We start from the raw sequence: 20,130 nt of genomic DNA, 5'->3' as shown, positions 1-20,130 counted from the left end.
TGCAAAACCTGTTGGGACCAAACTGTCAGGTATGTAAATTGCAAACTAGAAAACCCATAATCAGCTGCAACAAGAAAAAAGAGAAGCTGGGTGTCCTGTATCTGCCCAAGACTAGAGGAGCAGCCCTTACGCAGCTCTGCTACTGTTGTGCAGCCTGAGATGCAGAGGAATCCTTTTCTCCACACTAATCCCCTTGCACTGGGCTTCAGTATCTCAATTTGTTTGCTTAAACTGGAACTTGGGTCTGAGACAGTTCACTCACACGTATTGTTTCAAGTTCTCTAACTGCAGATTTAGCATTACAACACTGTATCAGTTATAATCAGTAGCTCAGATTTTGGAAGTCACTAACTTTCTCAACTGTAGGAACTGTTGGTTTAATTTGCTAAACAAATTACCTTTGCAGAAACTAATTACTATGTGCCTCAGTCAGCAAGGAAGGTTTTCTATTCTTTCTTGGCAAGTGGACAAACATCAAGCCCCCTCTTCAGGTGCTACACTCACCATTGCATGCCAAGTAGCACTAGTATTGTGGTGCGATGGAAGGAAAGATGACACATTTCAAATAGCCCACGTCTGAGAACAGAAGCTCAACAGACAACAAGGACATATTTTTTCAATCAGTCCTGATACCTTTTACTACAATGTGTTTGATTAATTTTTAAATATCAGTTAAACCTGTAATCTTAATTAAAGACCCCAGCAAAATTCAGTAGGTGTAATTTCTCCTGCAGTTAAATACAGGAACATTAAATAGGACCTGTATTCTGGCTTCATACTTTTGGTATAAAAATGATTGCAACTGCATGTTGCATATCTATAATTTAACTTTCAGGTTAAAACGTGGGCCCTGAAGTATAACTGGATGCCTGAAGATCTATTTCAGTATTGTCTGTCTCAATCCAGTGACTACAAAGGAACTTAAGACAGACTAGAAACTATATGAACATTAAAGTTAGATGAGATGAGTGTTTCCCTTTTGCTAACAAACTCATCTCTCTGGATTAGAAAGAAACAAACTCAGCTGGGGTTTGGGGTTTTTTTTGTTACAATAAAAATTGTGATCACTTGTTTCCAGTCTGGAATATCACTATGCAAACTTGGTTTTTATGCTGCTGAAAAGGAGTACTGGAAGTTTTAATTCTCTCTAGCTCCAGAGAAAGCCCATGTTTCTGAAAATGGTAAGGCATCTTGCTACAATAGGCTAAATTCACAGTCAGTGAAATTTCACTGAATAGACTAAGATGAGAGTGGGATCAATATACTCATAGTCTTCTAGTAAAAATCTCCACCTCTCTTATGCTCATCTTTTCTTGGTTGTTGCTGTTCACTAATTTTTTAAATTGGATTGAATATCTACATGATGGCCATTAGGCTCCAGTTCTGTTTATTAGCGCAAGACAATCTCATTCAATTTGCTTAATTATCAATTATTATTATATAATATTATCATAACTTATGATAATGATTCTATAATGTTTGCAGTGAACCTGACTGTAATTATGTCCTTGTTATTGTCATTGCTGTGCAAAGAATGAGAACCTGGAAATGTTCACAATGGAAGTAATGGAACAAAGAATTTAGCAACACTTCAGATTAAGCTTTATTTCATTTAGAAGTGGATTTATATGAAGTGGTGGGCTGTGATGGCAGAAGTCTAAACCTGAGCCAAAATATTCCTTCACATCCTAGGCACCTACTATCCTTGCCATGAAGCAGTTCTGGTCCGAGTAATCAGAGACTCTATTATTATTAATACGATTAAGAATATTACACAGTTTAAACATCAGATGAATTAAAAATACATTTTAAACAGCATAAAAATGTAAACCTTTAGGAAATAAATCTCAAAAGATGAACTGCATACTAAGGAGCTCTCTGGATTGTTTTCACAACTGGATGACAGACTGTAGCCTGTCACTGAAAGGATACCTTCTTTTGATTTTGGATATCTCACTTCATTTACAGCATCTTTGACTTCTTCCCAGGCATGCTCTTCACCGGCCAATTTCTCAGCATCCTGGTTGATGGAAACAAAAGCATCTGATGAGAAAAACAGTAAACTGATAATATGCAGTAATGATGAAAAACAGGGCAAAAAGATTACACTGACAAAAGCTACTTGTGGGGATTGTATCACTATTTTTTGTAAATACACAAAAAATCATTTCACTTGGCATTCCTACTCACTCTGTGTTTGTAAGTAAATGAGATTATATAAAAAAAAAGAATACAAACTTGGAAACATTTGCAACAAGAACTATGATCAACCAGAAAAGAGGAATAATAGCATGTGATTTTTACTATTAAAATGCATTGAGCAGATCAAATTCTCTCAAAGACCTGTTACCTAATACTTCACAGACCCTCAACCACACTGTACAAAGGATTTAGCAAATAATTTTGATTAGCCATGTGGTGATTATAGAGACTTTGCAAACAGTGGGAGGCTACCTTCATCCATTACAGTTGTAAGCATGAACTTACAGGACAAGTCTACTACTCAGACAAAGCTGAACTTCTGTTTTCTTTTATAATTCATCACTATTTCTTCCCTATTCCATCAGATTTTATAAACAGCTATATTTTCCCATTGCTTTGTCATAAAGAAGGCAAAAATGATTAATGGCTACAGCAGTAAGAGAAAGTTTCCCTTTTCAACTCTCTAGCAGTGACTAACTGCACCTTAGGCAAACCACTTGGAACAAATTTATTAAAGCATCTACAGACACAGTTAAGCATCTTGAGGGACTTCCAAAAGCATCTAGATATTCAATTTCCACCGCTATAAGCACTTAAATGCATTTAAAAATCTGGCCTTTAAGACACTGCAGTTCATTATCTCCCTCTCCTTATAAAAGGCCCTGCTACTCACAAAAGAGTTTTGTAAGTGCAAATTCTTGCAAGAATATTTTAAAAACAGTTCTAAAAAAAATCAGCCTTCAGCAGGGGTAGAGACCTGGAGATGAACAGAGAAAGTGTGTGAAAATCTAACCAATCACTTTGTAACTAACAGATGCTCACTGGGCATCACAGGAGTACCTCTATTAAAAAGCCTGTAATCTGTATCTGTCTAGAACTGCATAATTTTTTTATTCCACTGCTTCTTATTTACCATAAAGTCAGAACAGAAAATATTTACAGTGAGAACCAGCACTCACTTTCACATTTAATTTGCAGTTTTGTCTTTCCATCTGCTCCGTGAAACAGCAGACCTCTGTGTATTCCTGGGATGCTTAAATCAAGATTAAATCAAGACTGGTCTCAGCTGCCCCACCATTCTGTAGGGCCTTACAAGGAGGGAAGCCTGAGCCCATTGCATTTTGCACATGTACTTCCCCTACAATCAGTTCTCTGATCAAAAAGATCACCTGGAAATAATTTTGTGCATAGCTGAATTTGCCACCAGAAGGCATAAGGTGAATGTTAGGACAAACAAGCTAATACTGTAGAAATTTTATCAGTACAGTTAATGTACATACCCAGCCCTCTTACAGCTTTGCGATAGACTTAGGCTGAATCTGTCAGCTTCAATGTAACCTCTACCAGTTTTTATGGGACTACATCAATTTCTGAACTCAGCCTGCTAACCTGTAACAATCTCTAAAACATCTTTGTAGATCAAGCACTGCTCACTGATTGATCTAATAAATAAATCTGGCCTGTAAGATACTAATGATGATGTCTGTGAAATTTTAGGTTTATGGAGCTACCGAAAAAGAAAAATTCTTTTAAGATATCTTTTCCCAGTGGCCCAAGCATAATTCTCAGTATTTCTGTAATGTGCTGTAAGCCTTACAACTAAAACCTCAGAAACATGGGAATTAGGACAGATTTATAAGTGAAAGAAAAAAACCCACAACTATATACCAAGTTACAGGCCAATGACTGATGCATCATTAGGGCTCACTTTGCAGACAGTGGGACTGATGGATGAATCAGGTTAAAGTGTTCATTGACACAGGATTAATCTTTCTCTTTCTTGTGCAGTCTTCTGCATTGCCTTCCATTGTCTTCTAGCATTTCATTAACAACACAAAGCAGTGCAAAGTTGGGATTTCCTCTAACTTTTACACTAGTGCATAGGGTTAAGTCAACACTGGCTTCATATCCAGGTAGACAATAGGGAGTGTCTGTTGGACCAAAAATCTCCCAGCCCTCTCTGGATTCATGGTCTTTATCCCTTTTGTAAGACACTTCAGGATGGAGGGAGCTGGGCAGGATGCCCAGCTCCGGGAAGGATTTAAGTCACAGGTTTCAATGAGAAGTTTTCTGTGTTCTTAAGATGAGGCATTTTGAGGATTGGCTGACGTAAGAACAAGCAAAGACCTGGCTAGCTGGGCCTTTTACACCTCTACTGTTATTCACCAGATTTCCATACACCAAAGAAGTCCTGTCCTTTCCTAAACACTCTAGTTCAAGGCCCAAAGGCTGCTTTCAAACAGGCAGCCAAGCAGGGGCTGCAAAACAACCAGGAGGGCTTGTCACTGAGAACACTTCTGCCTTCCAGCCTAATAAGCTGTTTCCAAGCAAGTTGTTTCTCTCCCCTGGACAATGCCTTGAAAGTCATGGCCATGTGATATGCCTAAGCCACCTAAAAATACAAAGCTGCCTTGGAGTTGGAATTATCGAAATAATTGGCATGATTAATAGTTATGCTGAACTGTTTAATTTAATCTAAGAGCATGGCAGTAACAGGTATGGGACATTTCATTTAGCTTTCCACAGAGTAATATGCATTCAAAGCATCTCTTTTCAGAACATGTTCCCAGTTAAACCTTCAGGTGTGCAGGGCTGCCAACAATAAAGGACAGGCTTTTTTCATCTGTAGAAAAGGAAAACCCTAGCTGAAGAAAAGGAAGAGGCTTTTGAAAAAGAAGGAAGAGTTAGTGACTTGTGCCTAATTATTTTCCTTATTTCTCACATTGACACTAAACATAAGAGTTTGTTCTTCAGAACAATTTGTGTCTTGGTCTAAAAATAATTAGACTAGATAACCTAGTCACAAAAATGCATGACAACCTTATGGTGGCTGAAACTGGTATGCTTTACAATTCAGCTTTCACACACAGAGGCGTGCTGGAGAAAAATGAAAGTACAAGTCTTGGAAGGCTCATGGGGAAAGCGGAAAAGACATCTGCAACTCACGCTTTTCCATGACAACAACACAACCTTGTGATACTCTTAATAACACAGGTACAACCCATTGGAGGCAGAAGCATCACTGGATGTGCCAGATGAACCCACAATCTAGGGTGCAAGGAAAGACAAAATTGATCCTGTGACTTATTTTGAGCAATTATTTCAGATGGAAGATGGTTCCAGCACCTGCTTTCCACTTACTCCAAGCATGTGCAGGGGAAACTTTTCATTAAAAGGTGAGTTAAGTTGCAACAGCAACATTTCAATTCCATCCCTCCATTCTTCCAATACCATGGCAGGTGCTGCTACAGCTTTCTTGATAAAACACACCTGGGGATTAGTCATCTTAACAGTGAAGCTTTCTGGAAATCTCCATGGAATACCTATCCCTTGGACTACCTATCCCTGACTGCTTAGACCGCTTCTAATCCTTTAGATGGCACAACTTCCAGTTATATTCGGTTCTTCTAGTAAAACAAGCTATAAGCTAAACTCTTCACACCTGACACCTCTTGAAAGAAGGACACTGCGTACCTTCATATCTTCTTTAATTTAGATAGGGTACATAAAACACAAAGGCTCACCTACATAATTCAACCAGACAAAATTCTACTCTTGAAATCTATTTGGCTCTTCAAAACGGGCAAATGCAAAATATTCTGTAAAGCAACATTTTTCTGCCATAAAGAACCATCTTTCTTCCCCTAAATTTCACAATAATTTTGCTGTATAATGGATTAAAGAACAAGATTAATTTTTTTTAATATTTGCTTGAACATAGTAATTTCTATAGCCTGTAGATCAAAACAAATTAGTTGCTGTTTTTCTTTCAGAATACTTCCAGCTTTTATATCCAATTATTCTCCATACTTTTAAATTTGAAGATACTCATTGCAATCTGTTTCAGGAGCCTGAGTATGGACAAGATCAGCTCTGCCCAGTGCATCCTATAAATGCTTATAAAAGTAGTCTGTGGTACACAATACACCACTAAATGTCAATATTTGCTTTAAATATTACAGTTTTCCACAGTTTACATTCCATTAGCGACACTTGTAAAAATGAAGCTATAACCATTTATAACAAATCTATAACAAAAGAGAGAGAAATAAGAAAACCAGAGGGTATCTGATGAGGATTATAATCTGTTTGCATAGTAATCAAATGTAAAATGCTCTGCAGTTCTGGCTTTAAGTGATAGGAAGATTTATTACAAAAGCACCGTCTCCTGAAACAATTACAGACATCAGCCACCACAGAAATAAGCATTTGAAAATGTTCACCTGTTCCTTTCCCTCCTATTCCCTTGCTCCCACGTTGTTTATAAGAATTAGCTCTCTCCCTCTCTCTTCTGCTATTCTAGTGTCCTGAACACATCCCATCATTAATTGAACCTTCCTTAGAAAGGAGTATAATCTTCAAAGTACAGATACATGTTTCTCTTTCCTTCCTGTTCCTTTACACCACTCCTCCTGCCCTGACTACTCTTCTGTTTATGATACTTCCTAAAAGTGCTCCCTACGTAGTCATTTCAAGCGCCACAGCTTTTACATGCAATGTTAGCAGTCACTGTTCTTTGCTATCCCAACATTTAAAATCCTGAGCGTCAAAAGATTCTGACACGGACAGCATGTCCTCTAAGAGAAGGTATCTCTCTCACCAAAACAAGCATATGCCAACCAGCCAGCGTCATTGCCCGCTCTGCCCAAATGCACTCCCGCACTCCCAACATTGCTCATCTGTAATGCACTGCACCTCTGAAAACCTCCTGAACATTGAAAAGGTTGATTAAGGGCTAGTCCTCCTTTCGTACTTCGGCTACAGGATAGAAATAGGACATGGATCTTCCATCCCCTCAACAAAGTTCATCTTTCTCCTTCTCGGAGATGGAGGCAGAGAAACAAGCCAGAGATTTGCCACGGACAGGAACCATGAAGCACTCTGTGCCTCCCTCCACAGAAGGGAGAAGTGGAGACAGGAAACTCCGAACAATAAGTAACTCCTACACCTCTTTTTCTCCTTCCCAGCCTTCCTCCTACAAGAAGTAGGTCCAAGGGCATCTTCATTATGTGCCTATTACCAGTGTTCAGGTATCCAGTCCCACATAGGCAGAAATGAGCAAAGCTTTGTAGGGAGTATTGGAGTGCCAGGCTGCCCTGAGAGGAGTAAAAAACCAAGGTCTAAAGTTTTCCATGACCAGTATCTTCTCTTCTAAATACACAAGTGGTATACAAGAGTGTAATGTACACACCAGCAAATATCAGTTTTACAATGGTAAAAGCCTATAAACCATAGTTCCAACAGAAATCAGGAGTTTAATGTGAAATATTATTGGGTATGATATTTTTGCAAGACAGAAAAATCACACTAAATAATCATAATAGTTCCTTCTGGACACAAAATCTATGACTATATAATGATAATCCTGTGAGACAGCAGCATATAACTCTGTTTTTGTTGTCTTTTTGCGGAAGCTTTAAAAATATCTTTAAAAAGGAAGTTTTCTGGACTGTAATATTTTAACACTTTAAAAGCTACAGATACCTCAAATATCTGAACATTTCATATAAATTGCTGACCATAGCTTATGATTTGCTTAATTTCTAAAAATTTAAGTGGCAACGTAGAGTAGTTTTCTTAAGTTTTGTTTGAAGAAGGTGTCAGAAGAGCTCAGACACATTTAAATTAGGACATGACATTTTAAAACAGATCTCTGATACATTATGCTCTGAAAGCATACATAACAATTTTCTATTTCTGATTCTATTTAAAAATGTCAGTGAGAAAATGTGATATGGAAGCTGCTATACTGCAGCTAAACTGAATTTGTGACTTCAGTGCTTCATGGCAAACAGGGTATGAGGGCCTGCTGGGCAATCACAGGGGCATGCAGGTACATGCACAGCAAGAGAAAGCACAGTTGAGCGGTTTCCCAAAATATCTGAGGTCATCTCTTATAAAATGTTTTCAGTCTTTCTCATTTCTGCAGATAATTTCTACTCAACTTGAAGCCATAGTTTTGTGAGGGGACAGCAGTTTGTGATAGAGGACTGTATAGCTGAAGAAAAATGTATACTCAGTGGGAAGCACAGGCTCTTGTGAAGCAAACTGTGGTACTAGAGTTTGACTCCACACTGGAACCTGAGCTGAATTTATATTTATATACTGGATGAATTTTAAACTCAGAATCAAAGACCCCTCATCTTTTATTATAAGGGCTGTGGTTTATATAAGTTTGCAGCTTCAGTTGAGGATTTCACTGACCTTCACTCTTGCGAATGTACTTTGTTAAGAACTATGAGTACGTGAAATGATCTGTGCATAAAGTCCTGTCATGATTCAAGATTCACATGTGATTTCTGAAGTTTCGAAAGCTCCCCTGCCCTGCCCCATGAAAAATAATGCCAGCTCTATAAATGCCAGTTCAACTATCCTTTTCAACCTGCATAAGGTTGTCCTCATCAGAACCTGAGCTGTCAGAAGAGAAGACCCTGTGTTTTCTGTCATAAGGCTCTGAAGAGGGTGGATGGGACACATGGCAATTCCAAAGCTATTCTGTCTGCAGACAAAAACAATGTTGTATTCCCCGTGAGGCTATTGGGAGGGGGTGAACCTGACTTCTGAACAAATTGAATTTGTACTTTTTATTTTTGAATTCTGAAAATAAAATAAGACACATTGCAGTTGGATGCCATATTGCAGCTGTGCAGTACATTGCTCAGTATTAGGCAGGCTGCATTACCTCACATAATCGATATCAGCTCTTCATGGATTACTGACTCTGCTGTCTGGAAGTGCATAAGAACTGCACAGGCTAGTAATACTCTAAATTGTGTAGGTATTGGAAAATTTAACTGTTGTTCACACCATTCATGTTTAAATGCTCTGCTTAGGCATTCAAATCAAGATGAAGGTTTCCCCAGACCCTGTGTACTATTAGGGCAAAACCCCAAGCACCTTCACATGGTATTATGAATAGCCTTCCCTTAACATTATCCAATTTAGTTACAACATTACAATATTTACTCGGAAATTTAAAGAGAGACGTCAAAACCAACTGTGGGAAATTTATTAAAATGAGATGCTTTTAATAAAGAGAAAATTAAGATCAGCGAGTCCATTTTAAGAAGTCAGTTTAATTTAAAAAAATTAAATGGGACCAAGATAAGTTTACCCCAATAACATCTTAGATTTAATGAAGTCTTAAACTATAAAGTGAGAAAGGAGCAAACAGACCAACAGTTCTCAACCTCTCCAGTTGCAAGTCCAGTATCTGTCAGGCTCACAATTCTGCATACCAAAAATAGCAATTGCATTTCTGTCAGAATCATGCTCCATTCTTACCCACTGCAATCCCACCTCAGATATTAATTTCTGTGATTTTTTTAGACACACACATTTTCAAACAGCCTTTTCAAAGATCACTGCATCTATATTGTATGTTACAGAGGCAATCTCATAAAAGTTTTATAGGGAAGCAAATTGACATCCCTCTTCCTACTGACTCCCCTGCTTGTAGATTCAAGGGTCACATTAGCCTTCTTTTCCAGAGGAGAACACAATGTTCTCCATTTCTATTCAGATACCCATGCTGAGATTTATCTGACCAAATAGAGACATTTGGGCTACCCTTCTATTTGACAGAGAAAAAGAGGCACTATCAGGGTGTAATTTGTATTATCCTAAAGCAGGCTTCTAAAATACATCAGATGAATAACAGTCAAAATGTGTCCATTTTTCTTCATTTTCTCCATAAAGGAACTCTAGAGTAACTAGCTCAGATGCCGACATTTACACTGTAGCTGTCTGAGATTTGGTGGAAAAAATCATAGCTGTAGATCTCCATTTCAGATGTGGAACATGTGTTCTACCTCTGCAGTGGTGGCACATTTTATTTCAACAGGTCTAATTGACCAAGCAATTCCAGTTACTCTGTATTATTTACCTGTCCTCATAAATGTTTATTATTCTCTCGGTCTTTGTCATCCACGAATTTTACTGGCAATGATTTTGCTATTACTTCCAATTCATTCATGAAAATGCTGGGTACTGTAGAAACAGGGTTATTATGGACACACTCTGAAACTGTTTGGTAAGCATTATATATAACTGATGATTATGGTGATTTAATGTTTAAGTGTGTTGTCAGAACAATCTTTAGAGTGCATATGTATAAATTCCTGTAGTAAGAGAAAAGACACCAAAAAAGCTCAAAGCTTTCATTAGTCTCGAACATCACAGCCCAACTGAACTTATTAAAGACCAATAATGCTCACAGATCAAGTGTTATTATTAAAGCTTTTCTGTTTTACATGCACTCTGTGTGATAAAAACCTAAGCAAATAACATTACAGACAGTATTTCCTCTCTCAAAAAGCAGCATACAGGGATGCTAGGCTATTTAGCAAGAAAGCCAAAGAGTATCTAAAGAGATCTGTCAAAATATAAACAACACACAGGGCTAGGCAGCTAAACTTCACCACAGCATCTTGCCTGGACCTGCAGACTCTTCAAATGAAAGGCACATGTATTTAACATATTCTGAAATCCTATCAATTAAGTGTTGGTCACTCTGGTTGCTGACCAAAACAAGTTCTATATTTATTTTTAAACTAGGTCCCTTAAATACTACTCCTTTTGGTGAAAAGGGAGTCATAATTCCACAAGGGCTATCCTAGTTCTCTTCATTGCTCTTTATCTTGTACTGTTTTACAAAATCCTTGTGCCACACACAGCTTGGGCCATTGGGGATGATCAGCACTTTGCAGGTCCAAGACCCCAATGCCTGCTCTCAGTCAAGACAATGGAAGTTGTGGTTTATTCCATGAGCAACAGGGCCAAGTTTTGTGTCTGTGACAGCACTGCCTTTAAAAACCTCCTAATTTCAGGAGCATAGATCTGACTGCAAAATTCCCATCGCAGCTGCATAGGTTACAAGCTGAAATAAAAATTGATTGGACCATGGGAAAAGCAATAAATAGAAGTTCACTACTTATCAACTCATAAAACCCAGAAGATGGGAGGAAGGGAGGAAAAGCAAAGGAAAGTACTTACAGCTTAGCATCAGAGAAATAGGGCCTTATGCCAGACCACCCAAAAATTCTTGGCACGTTTGTAATTTCATTGTAATTTCCAGCATCAGTCCAAAAAAACCCTGTGGGTAATTTGGTTACCTGAGGAAGGATGCTGTTCAGCCTAATCCCTAGCAACCGTGAGGCTGGTTTTTCAGACAGATGTTACACATTTGTTAAGGCAGTCTCAAGGTCTATCTTACTAAACAAACTGACAGCTATAAGGCAAATCTGCTTTATTTCTTAATTCTGCAACCTGTGGAGACACAGGGTGCCACTGAGGACATTTAGTGGCTCAAAAGAGATATGTAGCTCTGAAATCCTCAGAATATTTAGGTATTCACAATGCATAATTCAATCTGCATTCATCAGTGCATTGAAATATGTACTTAAGTTTAAATGCATGCATAAATTCCATTAAAAATATTTATGCAAATGACTATACACTTCACTAAGTAGAGGTAGTTATTTGTGTATCAAAGTTCAATTTATGCTTCAGTGATTTGAAGAATTTGTGCTCATTGAATTATTGGTTCTAACTGAAGATATACTGACATGAAGTTAGATATTTATTTTGAACACTAATATCAAAACAATATCTTAATGCATGATATATCACATGATAAAATGGTCGCTATAGTAATTATGTTTTTTAATGTATACTGCAATGTAAAATAACAATGTTTACTGCAGCATATGTTTTCTGAACAAATGGGTATGAAATACAGGTAGTTTAGGGTTTAGAAAAGCACATGCAACATGGTTAAGGTCATACACAGTTGATCAATCTACTCTATACCTTAAAATACTTGACAGATCTCAAAAGTGAAAGTGGCAATTCCTAGATCACTGATAAAAATTGACTGCCTAACTCACTAGCATATTGCTTGAATATTCAGTGTCAATGATCAAATCCACACTGACCAGTCTCCAAGTTTTTTAAAGTCATGAACAAAAAAAGGCTGAATTCATTTTGTACAACTGCAGCTCTTAAGAGAGCACAGTATCTAGAATTTTGCCAACAAATTTGATCGTCCTCTAACTGAATATTAGTTTCATGTAATCAAAGGAGAGGTATGCAACTACCTTTAAAAGATGTTGTACAGTGTTTTAGTCATTTCAAGAACTACTTTGGAGAATTATTATTGACTATCCTCTAACACCAATTTAAACCAGTACAGGTTCTTCCAGTCTTTAAGGGAAGCAGCTAGGAACACTCCATAAGGCAAATGAGTGCTTGAAACAGTTTCCAGTACCTTTCTAGTACTCTATTATACTGATTCAATAATACAGACATTTTAGTCATTGACACAAAAAATAGGAAAATGGCCACATCCCAGAGACTGAAAAGGACATTCTCTAAAATGTCATAATGTCATGGAAACTGTTATAAGACCCTTGAATATTTCTCAGGGCCTTTATTTACTGTTTGAATAGCTATCACGCAGCTGGTTCCTGTCGACTGCCATTGTTACAAGTTTTTACATGCCTCAGCAGTCAATGGTGATAGGCCAAGGTGATTCAAAGCAAGGAGAGGTAGATCACAAAATGTGTACTGAAAGACAATCACTTGGAAGCAGCTGTTTATGGGAGCTGCTGGAACAACATCATTTGGTGATACCTAATCTGTATTGGATTTCCAATTTTCCAAAACAGTTTACGCTACTAGTAATCTATTTCTCTGTCTTCTGATAAGTATTCTCCACCAAGTACTTTACTCATCACTTAAAACAAGACATACTGTTCTCCTAAAGTATTTTTCCCAGTCAGATGGATGTCTCACCCCTCTGAAAAGCACGCTATCTCAACCCCTCCTTTTTAAAATTTCTTTTGCAGGTGAGGGTTTGGGGTAGTGGAGAAGCAGCTCACATTGCATGGATCTCCACCTTCATTAACCAAATACAATGTACTAGTAACTGAACTCACAGTACTTTCTCCCCTATACCAAATATCTACAGATTCAAACTACTGTATTATTAGGCAGTAGCTGGAATCACATCAAAAGCTTTCAAAGCTCAGAAGGACTTCTTTTGTGCACAGGAATGATGCAAACTTAACGTAAAGTTGTACTATAAATACTTTGAGAGTAAAAATTTAGTTGTCTAGATACTGTCAAAGGAAGTGCAGAAACTTTAGTTTATATCCAACACTTGTCAGCACTGACTAAGACAAAGATTCATGCCTTATCTTTTCTAAGGCAACATGATGCAGCGATGTATTTTTCTTAATGATTGTGGTCAGGGCAGGTCAATCTTGGGTAGAGTTGTGATACACTGTTTTACCACGCTCCCCAATTCAAATCACTGTTTGCAGTGTAATCAACGTCTTTCATAAAATTCACCTCAGCAAATTCCAACCCTGTGGAAAATAACAGGACATCCTGCAATGGGTCAACAAATTACACAATTCTTTGCTGTAACTCACATGGCTGGAGTAAATTCAGCCTTTTCAAGCCTGCTGCCTTTTACACAACAAAAAGTTCCTATTCATGTCTAAAAATAAAGCTCACAAATGCAAAAATTATAACTACAGCTTTAGTTACTGCATTGTTGTGATATTAATTAAATTACTGGCAAGAAATTGATATGACACGTTGCTTACCGTAGCATTTTTTCAATCCAAAGCATTCAGTCTGCAGTTTTACAGTCTCAAAAGTTATAGACTTCCTTGCCATTCAGATGAGCTCATTCTTGCTTTAATAGACCTCAGAGGATATTAGTTAAGGACTGGAATTGATTTAAGCACTGAAGAGCCTGATTTTGTCTTTCTCAATCTACGGTGCTTCCTATGAATTCAGCCAAAGCCCCAAACTTTGAAGAATTACACTGTCAAAAAGAAATTAGAATGAAGTCATAATACCTGATGACCTTGCCTCAGGGTCCTAAATCAATCAATCAATCAATCTTTGAAAAATAAAATTAAAAATAAAATTTGCCTTGCAAAGAGGGTCTAAAGGTTTAGAGGCAGCTGACAGGAAAGCCATCTTTCTTCATTTAAATAAGAAGACTAGAGTGAAAGATGCACTTCCACAATGTGGCATGGGATAAAACAACAATGTGAGTTGTTGCAGTAAGTTTCATTCTGAGACATTCTAAAGAAGAATTCATCTTTTTAATGTCAGTTGTATAGTGGGCATTTCTATATCTATTTTATGGAGGGAGATATGAAACAGGGCTGTACATTACTTACCAAAGATCACAGAACAAATAGACAACAAAACCAAAAAGACAACAACCACCACCATGTACTGCATGTGCAATATATTGCTCACTAAAAAGGTTTAATATCTTTAAAACTGTCCCTGTGTGTTCCATGCACGTACCTATGTGCATACATATATGCACACAATATTGCTTTTTCTATTAAGACCTGGTTTTGTCCAGTGCAGATACATGTACACTTCACCACAAAAAGTAATTGCAGTGAAATGGATCACAGAATACGCTGTTGCTCCCAGCAAGTAGACAGGCTAAGGAGATTGTTTGGTTCATAGATTTAACGATGGGGCAGTTTACCAGATTAAAATCTGGACTACTAGATTAACTTTTTGTCCAGACTTTTTTTAAGCCATTCTTGACCCATATAAAGTAAACCCATGATCTTACTTCAGGGCCCACTGTGCACAAGTCTGCTTTACAAAACCTCTCATTATTCCTCTCCTCTGACTGGAATTATCAGAAAACGGGTACAATGGACATAGCAATGAAGCTAATCTTTTGTTATACCAAGCATTTACACCTACTGTATATGTAGTACTTCATTCTAGTGATTTCCAAGCATTGTATGGACAGTAATTGATATCAGAAAAAATATACTGTAAGAAAGGTAAGATTTATTAGCACAATTTTTCAGCTAAGGTAAATAAAACAAAAAGACAACAAACTGCCCAACATCATAAAGAAAGTATATAGTGTATAATCAGGATGCCATTAGGAACCACAGATTTGGAGTATGAAGAAAGTCGATTCAGAATCTGAAGAGAAAGTCACAGGATGCATTGATATGAAGGAGCATCATAGGAACCACTGTTGAAAAAAGTTGTTTTTCCAGAATGAAAAAGGTTCCTCTGGACTAGTTTTGGGTGATGTCTTCAACAGGGAATGAGTTTGGAGATGACAAAAGCTTTTGCTGAAATTACTTGAAGATGGCCTATTAAACTGTGTGCTACTTCAAGTTACCCACAAATTTGCTGATAAAGAGTCCTTTTCCATCTTGTTTTCTTCCTCCACGTTGGTGAGACTCAGAATGTCTGTAGACTTTACCCTTGCTATTATTTATAAATCTGGCAGTATCAGAATCACAGCTACACTGTTTTGCAGGTTTTTAGACTGTACAGAGCAAACGGAGTACTCACCCCAAAAAGCTGAGAGTCTAGCAGGAGAGAAAACAGTGAAATGGAGGGAGCAAAATATACAGCACACCAGCAAAGGTTGAAATTATAATCAGCCCATATACTGTTGATGTCCTGGTTTGGGCCTTTAAAGGTAAATGGTAAAATTCATTCCTTGTCAGAAAGGGATTTAGCTTACTTCCACAGAACTGATGAGAAAAAGGTATTTCCACTCACTTTCTTTTCCTTTTTCTTTAAAATTCATAGCTCATTAATTACAATATACACTTGGGAAGACAAAGATCCAAGCTCCTATTTCTACTTGATTTGGAGCAGGAATCTAGAAAAAAAAAATACAGTGGACTGCCTGTATCCTGGACTCACCTGAACCTCACCCATTGCCTGAAGCACTGACAGAATTGTGGGGTCCCCTTACCCCACAGGGAGTGCTCTGACACCTAGGATAAAATGTCATTCTTGCTCTGATGAAGGTGTTATTTTGTCCAAAGTGGAAGACCTTCAACAGGAGGGATTTTTGAACCCAGGAAATCAAATCCCAGTTAGTCCAGAAACCTCTGCTGTTTAAAGCTGCAATATCTTTTTTTCTGACTGAAATGGGATCTCAATTAAAATCTGTGATATTTCAAGTAAATTACCTAATTAATGGGATTTAAAAAGACCAAATATCCTGCAGAGTAGAAGAAAGTGAGTGATAAACAGATCAAGAAAAGGCATCCAAAATCAAGATTATTCCCTTAGGTAGTATTGATATTAGAAACTCCCCTGACAGGCTGAAACACACAAGACCTTACAGCAACCTCAGTGAAAGAGAGTTCAGAGATTCAAAATCAGATAAAGTAATGACTGGTTTCAATATATATTTAGAAAAAATTTGTGAACTAGTCTCCCCAAAATCACTGCAGGAAAAGGTGTTTGGAAAATTACTTGTCTCATCTAATCTTATGTTTTAAATTACTGCTGTTCCTCTCAGCATATTCCATCTTCTATATGTTTATTTTAGATTGCTAATCCAGAGCGAGACTTCTTATTTCTGTTTATCATTCAGCAGAGACCAAATAGTGACTGACATAGGAATGACACCATCTCAAAAAAAGAAATCATAACAGTAATAACTAGTTTTAACGGAAGTCCCAGGGAAGCTGGACGTCCAGAAAGGGGGAACACTGCTAGCCAGGCACTTAAATGTAGCTGCTACAGCCTGAAACAGTGATGAGAGTGGACTCCCTTCCCTCAGCAAAAAAGTGTTTCTGCTTAAAACGTCTGCCAGAAGATTTACATTTCCTCTTAGATGGCTGGGTCTGAAAGGAATGAGATTCTGCTCCCCTCAGAGGAGCACAAAGCCAGACTCCCAGGAGATTGCCACACTCCAACTCCTACATTGCCTCCAAATATGAACTTGGACCAAATCGATACAGATTTCCCTATTAAGGATCCCCTGAACAAGCAAGGACTCCACATACAGCCCTGAACTCACGCCTATTTATAAGAACAGCACTATCTTTTCTGTGACCTTTGACAACCCAAGTGAGCTCCAGCTGACTGCTGCCAAGTCGTGACCAGAGCACACTGAGGCAGTCCTGAAGCAACTGGGAGAGGTAAGTGGTCATGGAAAAATGATCACAGTCCATTTGTCACTGTCTGTGGGACCGCCCTTTGATGGAAAAAAATTACAATGTTGAAAGAAGGAAGGAACCTCAGAAGTCATGTAAGAAATGCTGAGAAGCTGAAGAGATCATGCCTTTGTTAATGAACACGACAGCCCAGAAATTAGAAGCAGTTGCCTTGGTTTTTAGTGTCATTTTTGGCACTAGAAAAAAAAAAAAAAAAAAGCCCTCTGTCCTTAGCTGTTTGGAAACACATCCCAAGAGGGTAAGATCCTCCGAAAGGGAACGCAAGAGTGTTAGACTGACTTGGATTTCAGGAACCAATCCAGGGTTTATGTCACTACCAAATGTCTTGCCAGAAGGAAGGAACTGTTAATCAGCCAGCCACCTATGGGAAGAATCAGCATTGTGTCCCAGTTGGCTGCTAATTATTGCCACTGGCTTTTGTAGGCACTGGTTATACTAACGTTGGGCTGAAAGAGTAGGTGGGTGAAATACGACTGAGCTCTGGCTGACTTTCTGTAGTTTGCTTCAAAGGCAGTTCTAGTGGCAAAACAGTAAAAAGAAGATGAGGAATGAACAGACAATTTCTAAAATAAACTATATCTAAAATAAACTATTCCTATCTTTTGATAGGAAATGGATTAAACCAGCATTTTGTTGGAACAAAATCCTGATTTCTTTTTTTAAACACACCTTTAGTACCTTAGTGCCTTAGAATCATGACTAGAGATACAGATGCTCCTACTTTATTCTTTGCTTTGATCAAAGGGTTTTATGTTCAGTTAGCTGTATGAACAGACTTGTTTTCAACAATCTTATTTAATCCTTCTTCCCAGGCTTCATCTTTTGAATTAATTTGGAGATCTCATCTTTCATATTGTACTTGGAAAACTTAGTGAGACTGTAAATGCCTGAAAATAAATAAATATTGGGGAAACTGGGACACAAACTTCTGGAACTTGACAATTCAGCAATTTAAAAAGGCACTTCTTAACATATAATTTTGTATTTCCTGCGTCCTAAATATAAGTTCCCTGAGGGAGGGGTGATATTTTTGTACTAACACCAGTACAGTGATCTTACATGAAGCCTTTACATGCTCATTCAAAACAACAGTCAATAATAATATTTGTCATGTAACAATGCCTCTGTGATTTAAGCACATGTTCTTCAATGGTATTGCAGACACCAACCATGAAGATCCAAGGTGAAAATGTTGTGTAAATTCTGTCCTTGGCCACATTCAAGCATCTCTCAGAAACCTCAGTGAGGCAAATCAGTCACGGACATATGCTCTGGCAACAAATTTGATCAACTTAGGTAAAGGACTATTTACATTTGACGGAATTCCTAAACTACAGTTGTGTTGTTTCCTAGGATAGGAAAAGAATGTCAAAACTTCTAGTAGGTTCAGGAACTTATTCAGTGTTTTTTTATAAAACAGCTGGTGGATGTATGGAAGCGCAATACCAGCTAAAGAACTGCAGATGACATTTTTATGTAGCTTGGCTGCTGTTCAGGTTACCTAACTTTGAGAGTACTCGAGCTGGAAACTGGACTTGTGATGTTCTCTAGCAAAACTCAGGATGCAATATAAGTAAGTACTAAGCAAAGCAATAAACTGATTAAAGGAATAACATACTTAGTGGCATTATGTTATTATTAGCTTTGGCAACTATCAAATACTGGCCAAATACAAAAATTATTCAGATTCAAACCCATTGCTTTTGACCTTGTAATAAATAAAAGCCTTCCAAAAACCAAGCTAGACTGAAATATTAAATCCTGGCTCCGAAGGAGAAAGACGACTCATAACAAAGTGATTCTATAAGCACAAATCTCCCTGAAATCCTTGGCTGAAAATGTTAGAACATGAACAATACTCTGGCTCATGACTGTGGAAAAAACCGTTCTCCATTTAAAATGTTTGTCATCAATGTAATCCCATCTTTAATTATAATTAATGTAAGGGGCTTTTATGTGCTGGAATGGTAATACATTGCCAAGGGTTCAGCTTTTAGGAAGGCACATATTTCTGAATTACAGTGGAGATTGATCTTAAAATGGAGCAAATAATAATGTATAAAGCTGTCAGAGATACAATGAACCGAAGACATACCAGTAGCAGTAAGTTAAAGTACTGCAGTCAGGAAATATTCTATGAGTGATTTTAGAAAGGCATGGGTTTTTTTTCCCTCCTTTAGTTACTGATACTTTTTTTTCAACTTGGGCCAAAATCAATTAACAGTATTGTTTAGTTTTTTAGCTAGTGCCATTTAATTTGGCAGTAACCATACTGCCAAAAGGTTCACCTTAATCTTATCTTAACCAGTTTACATTGATGTGTTAGCACTTGCTACTCTTCTCTTGTCAAATCAGCAGACAGGCTGCTTGACCAGTTACTAAAACAGACTGGCTAGCATTATGGTATGACCTCTTAGAATCAAAATGCAGCTGACATTGAGGCCCAGGCACCCAAAATTATCTGAGATCCACAGGTCCAGCTAGTCGCCACTGTTTGCCTCCATATTTTCTCATCCTTGATGACAGCTATGCACCTAGATTATTCCATGCCTGTGCTCACAGTTGGAGAGGCCGACAAAAAACTACTACTGTATAGCAAGCAGAGATTCACTTTGAAGTCCTTTCATCAGTAGTGAGCAGTGAGGAATGTTTGCTCTCATGATATGCAATGCAATTGTGACTGCATAGCCATGGACCTCTCCATTTGGTCCAGGGCTGCGTCTGCTCACACTGAGTGTGCCAGCGTGCATCAGCTGAAGTCGATGCTCAATTTCAACAATTTCAACTTCAACAGGGTCCCTGTGCTTGGGCTGCAGCCTTGAAAATACAGCCTTTGCTATATTACAGTCTCAGATCTAAACAACTGTGCAAGTGAACTGTGAATACTTAGGCCGCGGTTAGAGAAGATTCTTGTGCTGTATGAAGTTGCCATACC

The 20,130-nt window shown here is 37.9% G+C and overlaps 1 protein-coding gene across 7 annotated transcripts in view; it reads right to left on the bottom strand.

Annotated features, from left to right (window-relative positions):
* Nucleotides 1-20,130, bottom strand: part of SMYD3 (SET and MYND domain containing 3) — a 433,339-nt gene that overhangs the window by 51,530 nt on the left and 361,679 nt on the right. For all 7 annotated transcript variants that reach the window (XM_030036115.2, XM_041128496.1, XM_041128497.1 and 4 more), the window contains one exon: nucleotides 1,933-2,020. In XM_030036115.2, the coding sequence (XP_029891975.1) occupies nucleotides 1,933-2,020 (88 nt within the window). The remainder of the gene's footprint in view (nucleotides 1-1,932; nucleotides 2,021-20,130) is intronic.

Source organism: Aquila chrysaetos, chromosome 13 (assembly GCF_900496995.4).
Source record: "Aquila chrysaetos chrysaetos chromosome 13, bAquChr1.4, whole genome shotgun sequence".
Taxonomy (NCBI): Eukaryota; Metazoa; Chordata; class Aves; order Accipitriformes; family Accipitridae; genus Aquila; species Aquila chrysaetos.
Note: the sequence above shows the minus strand (reverse complement) of the source record. Positions and strands in the feature narration are given on the sequence as shown.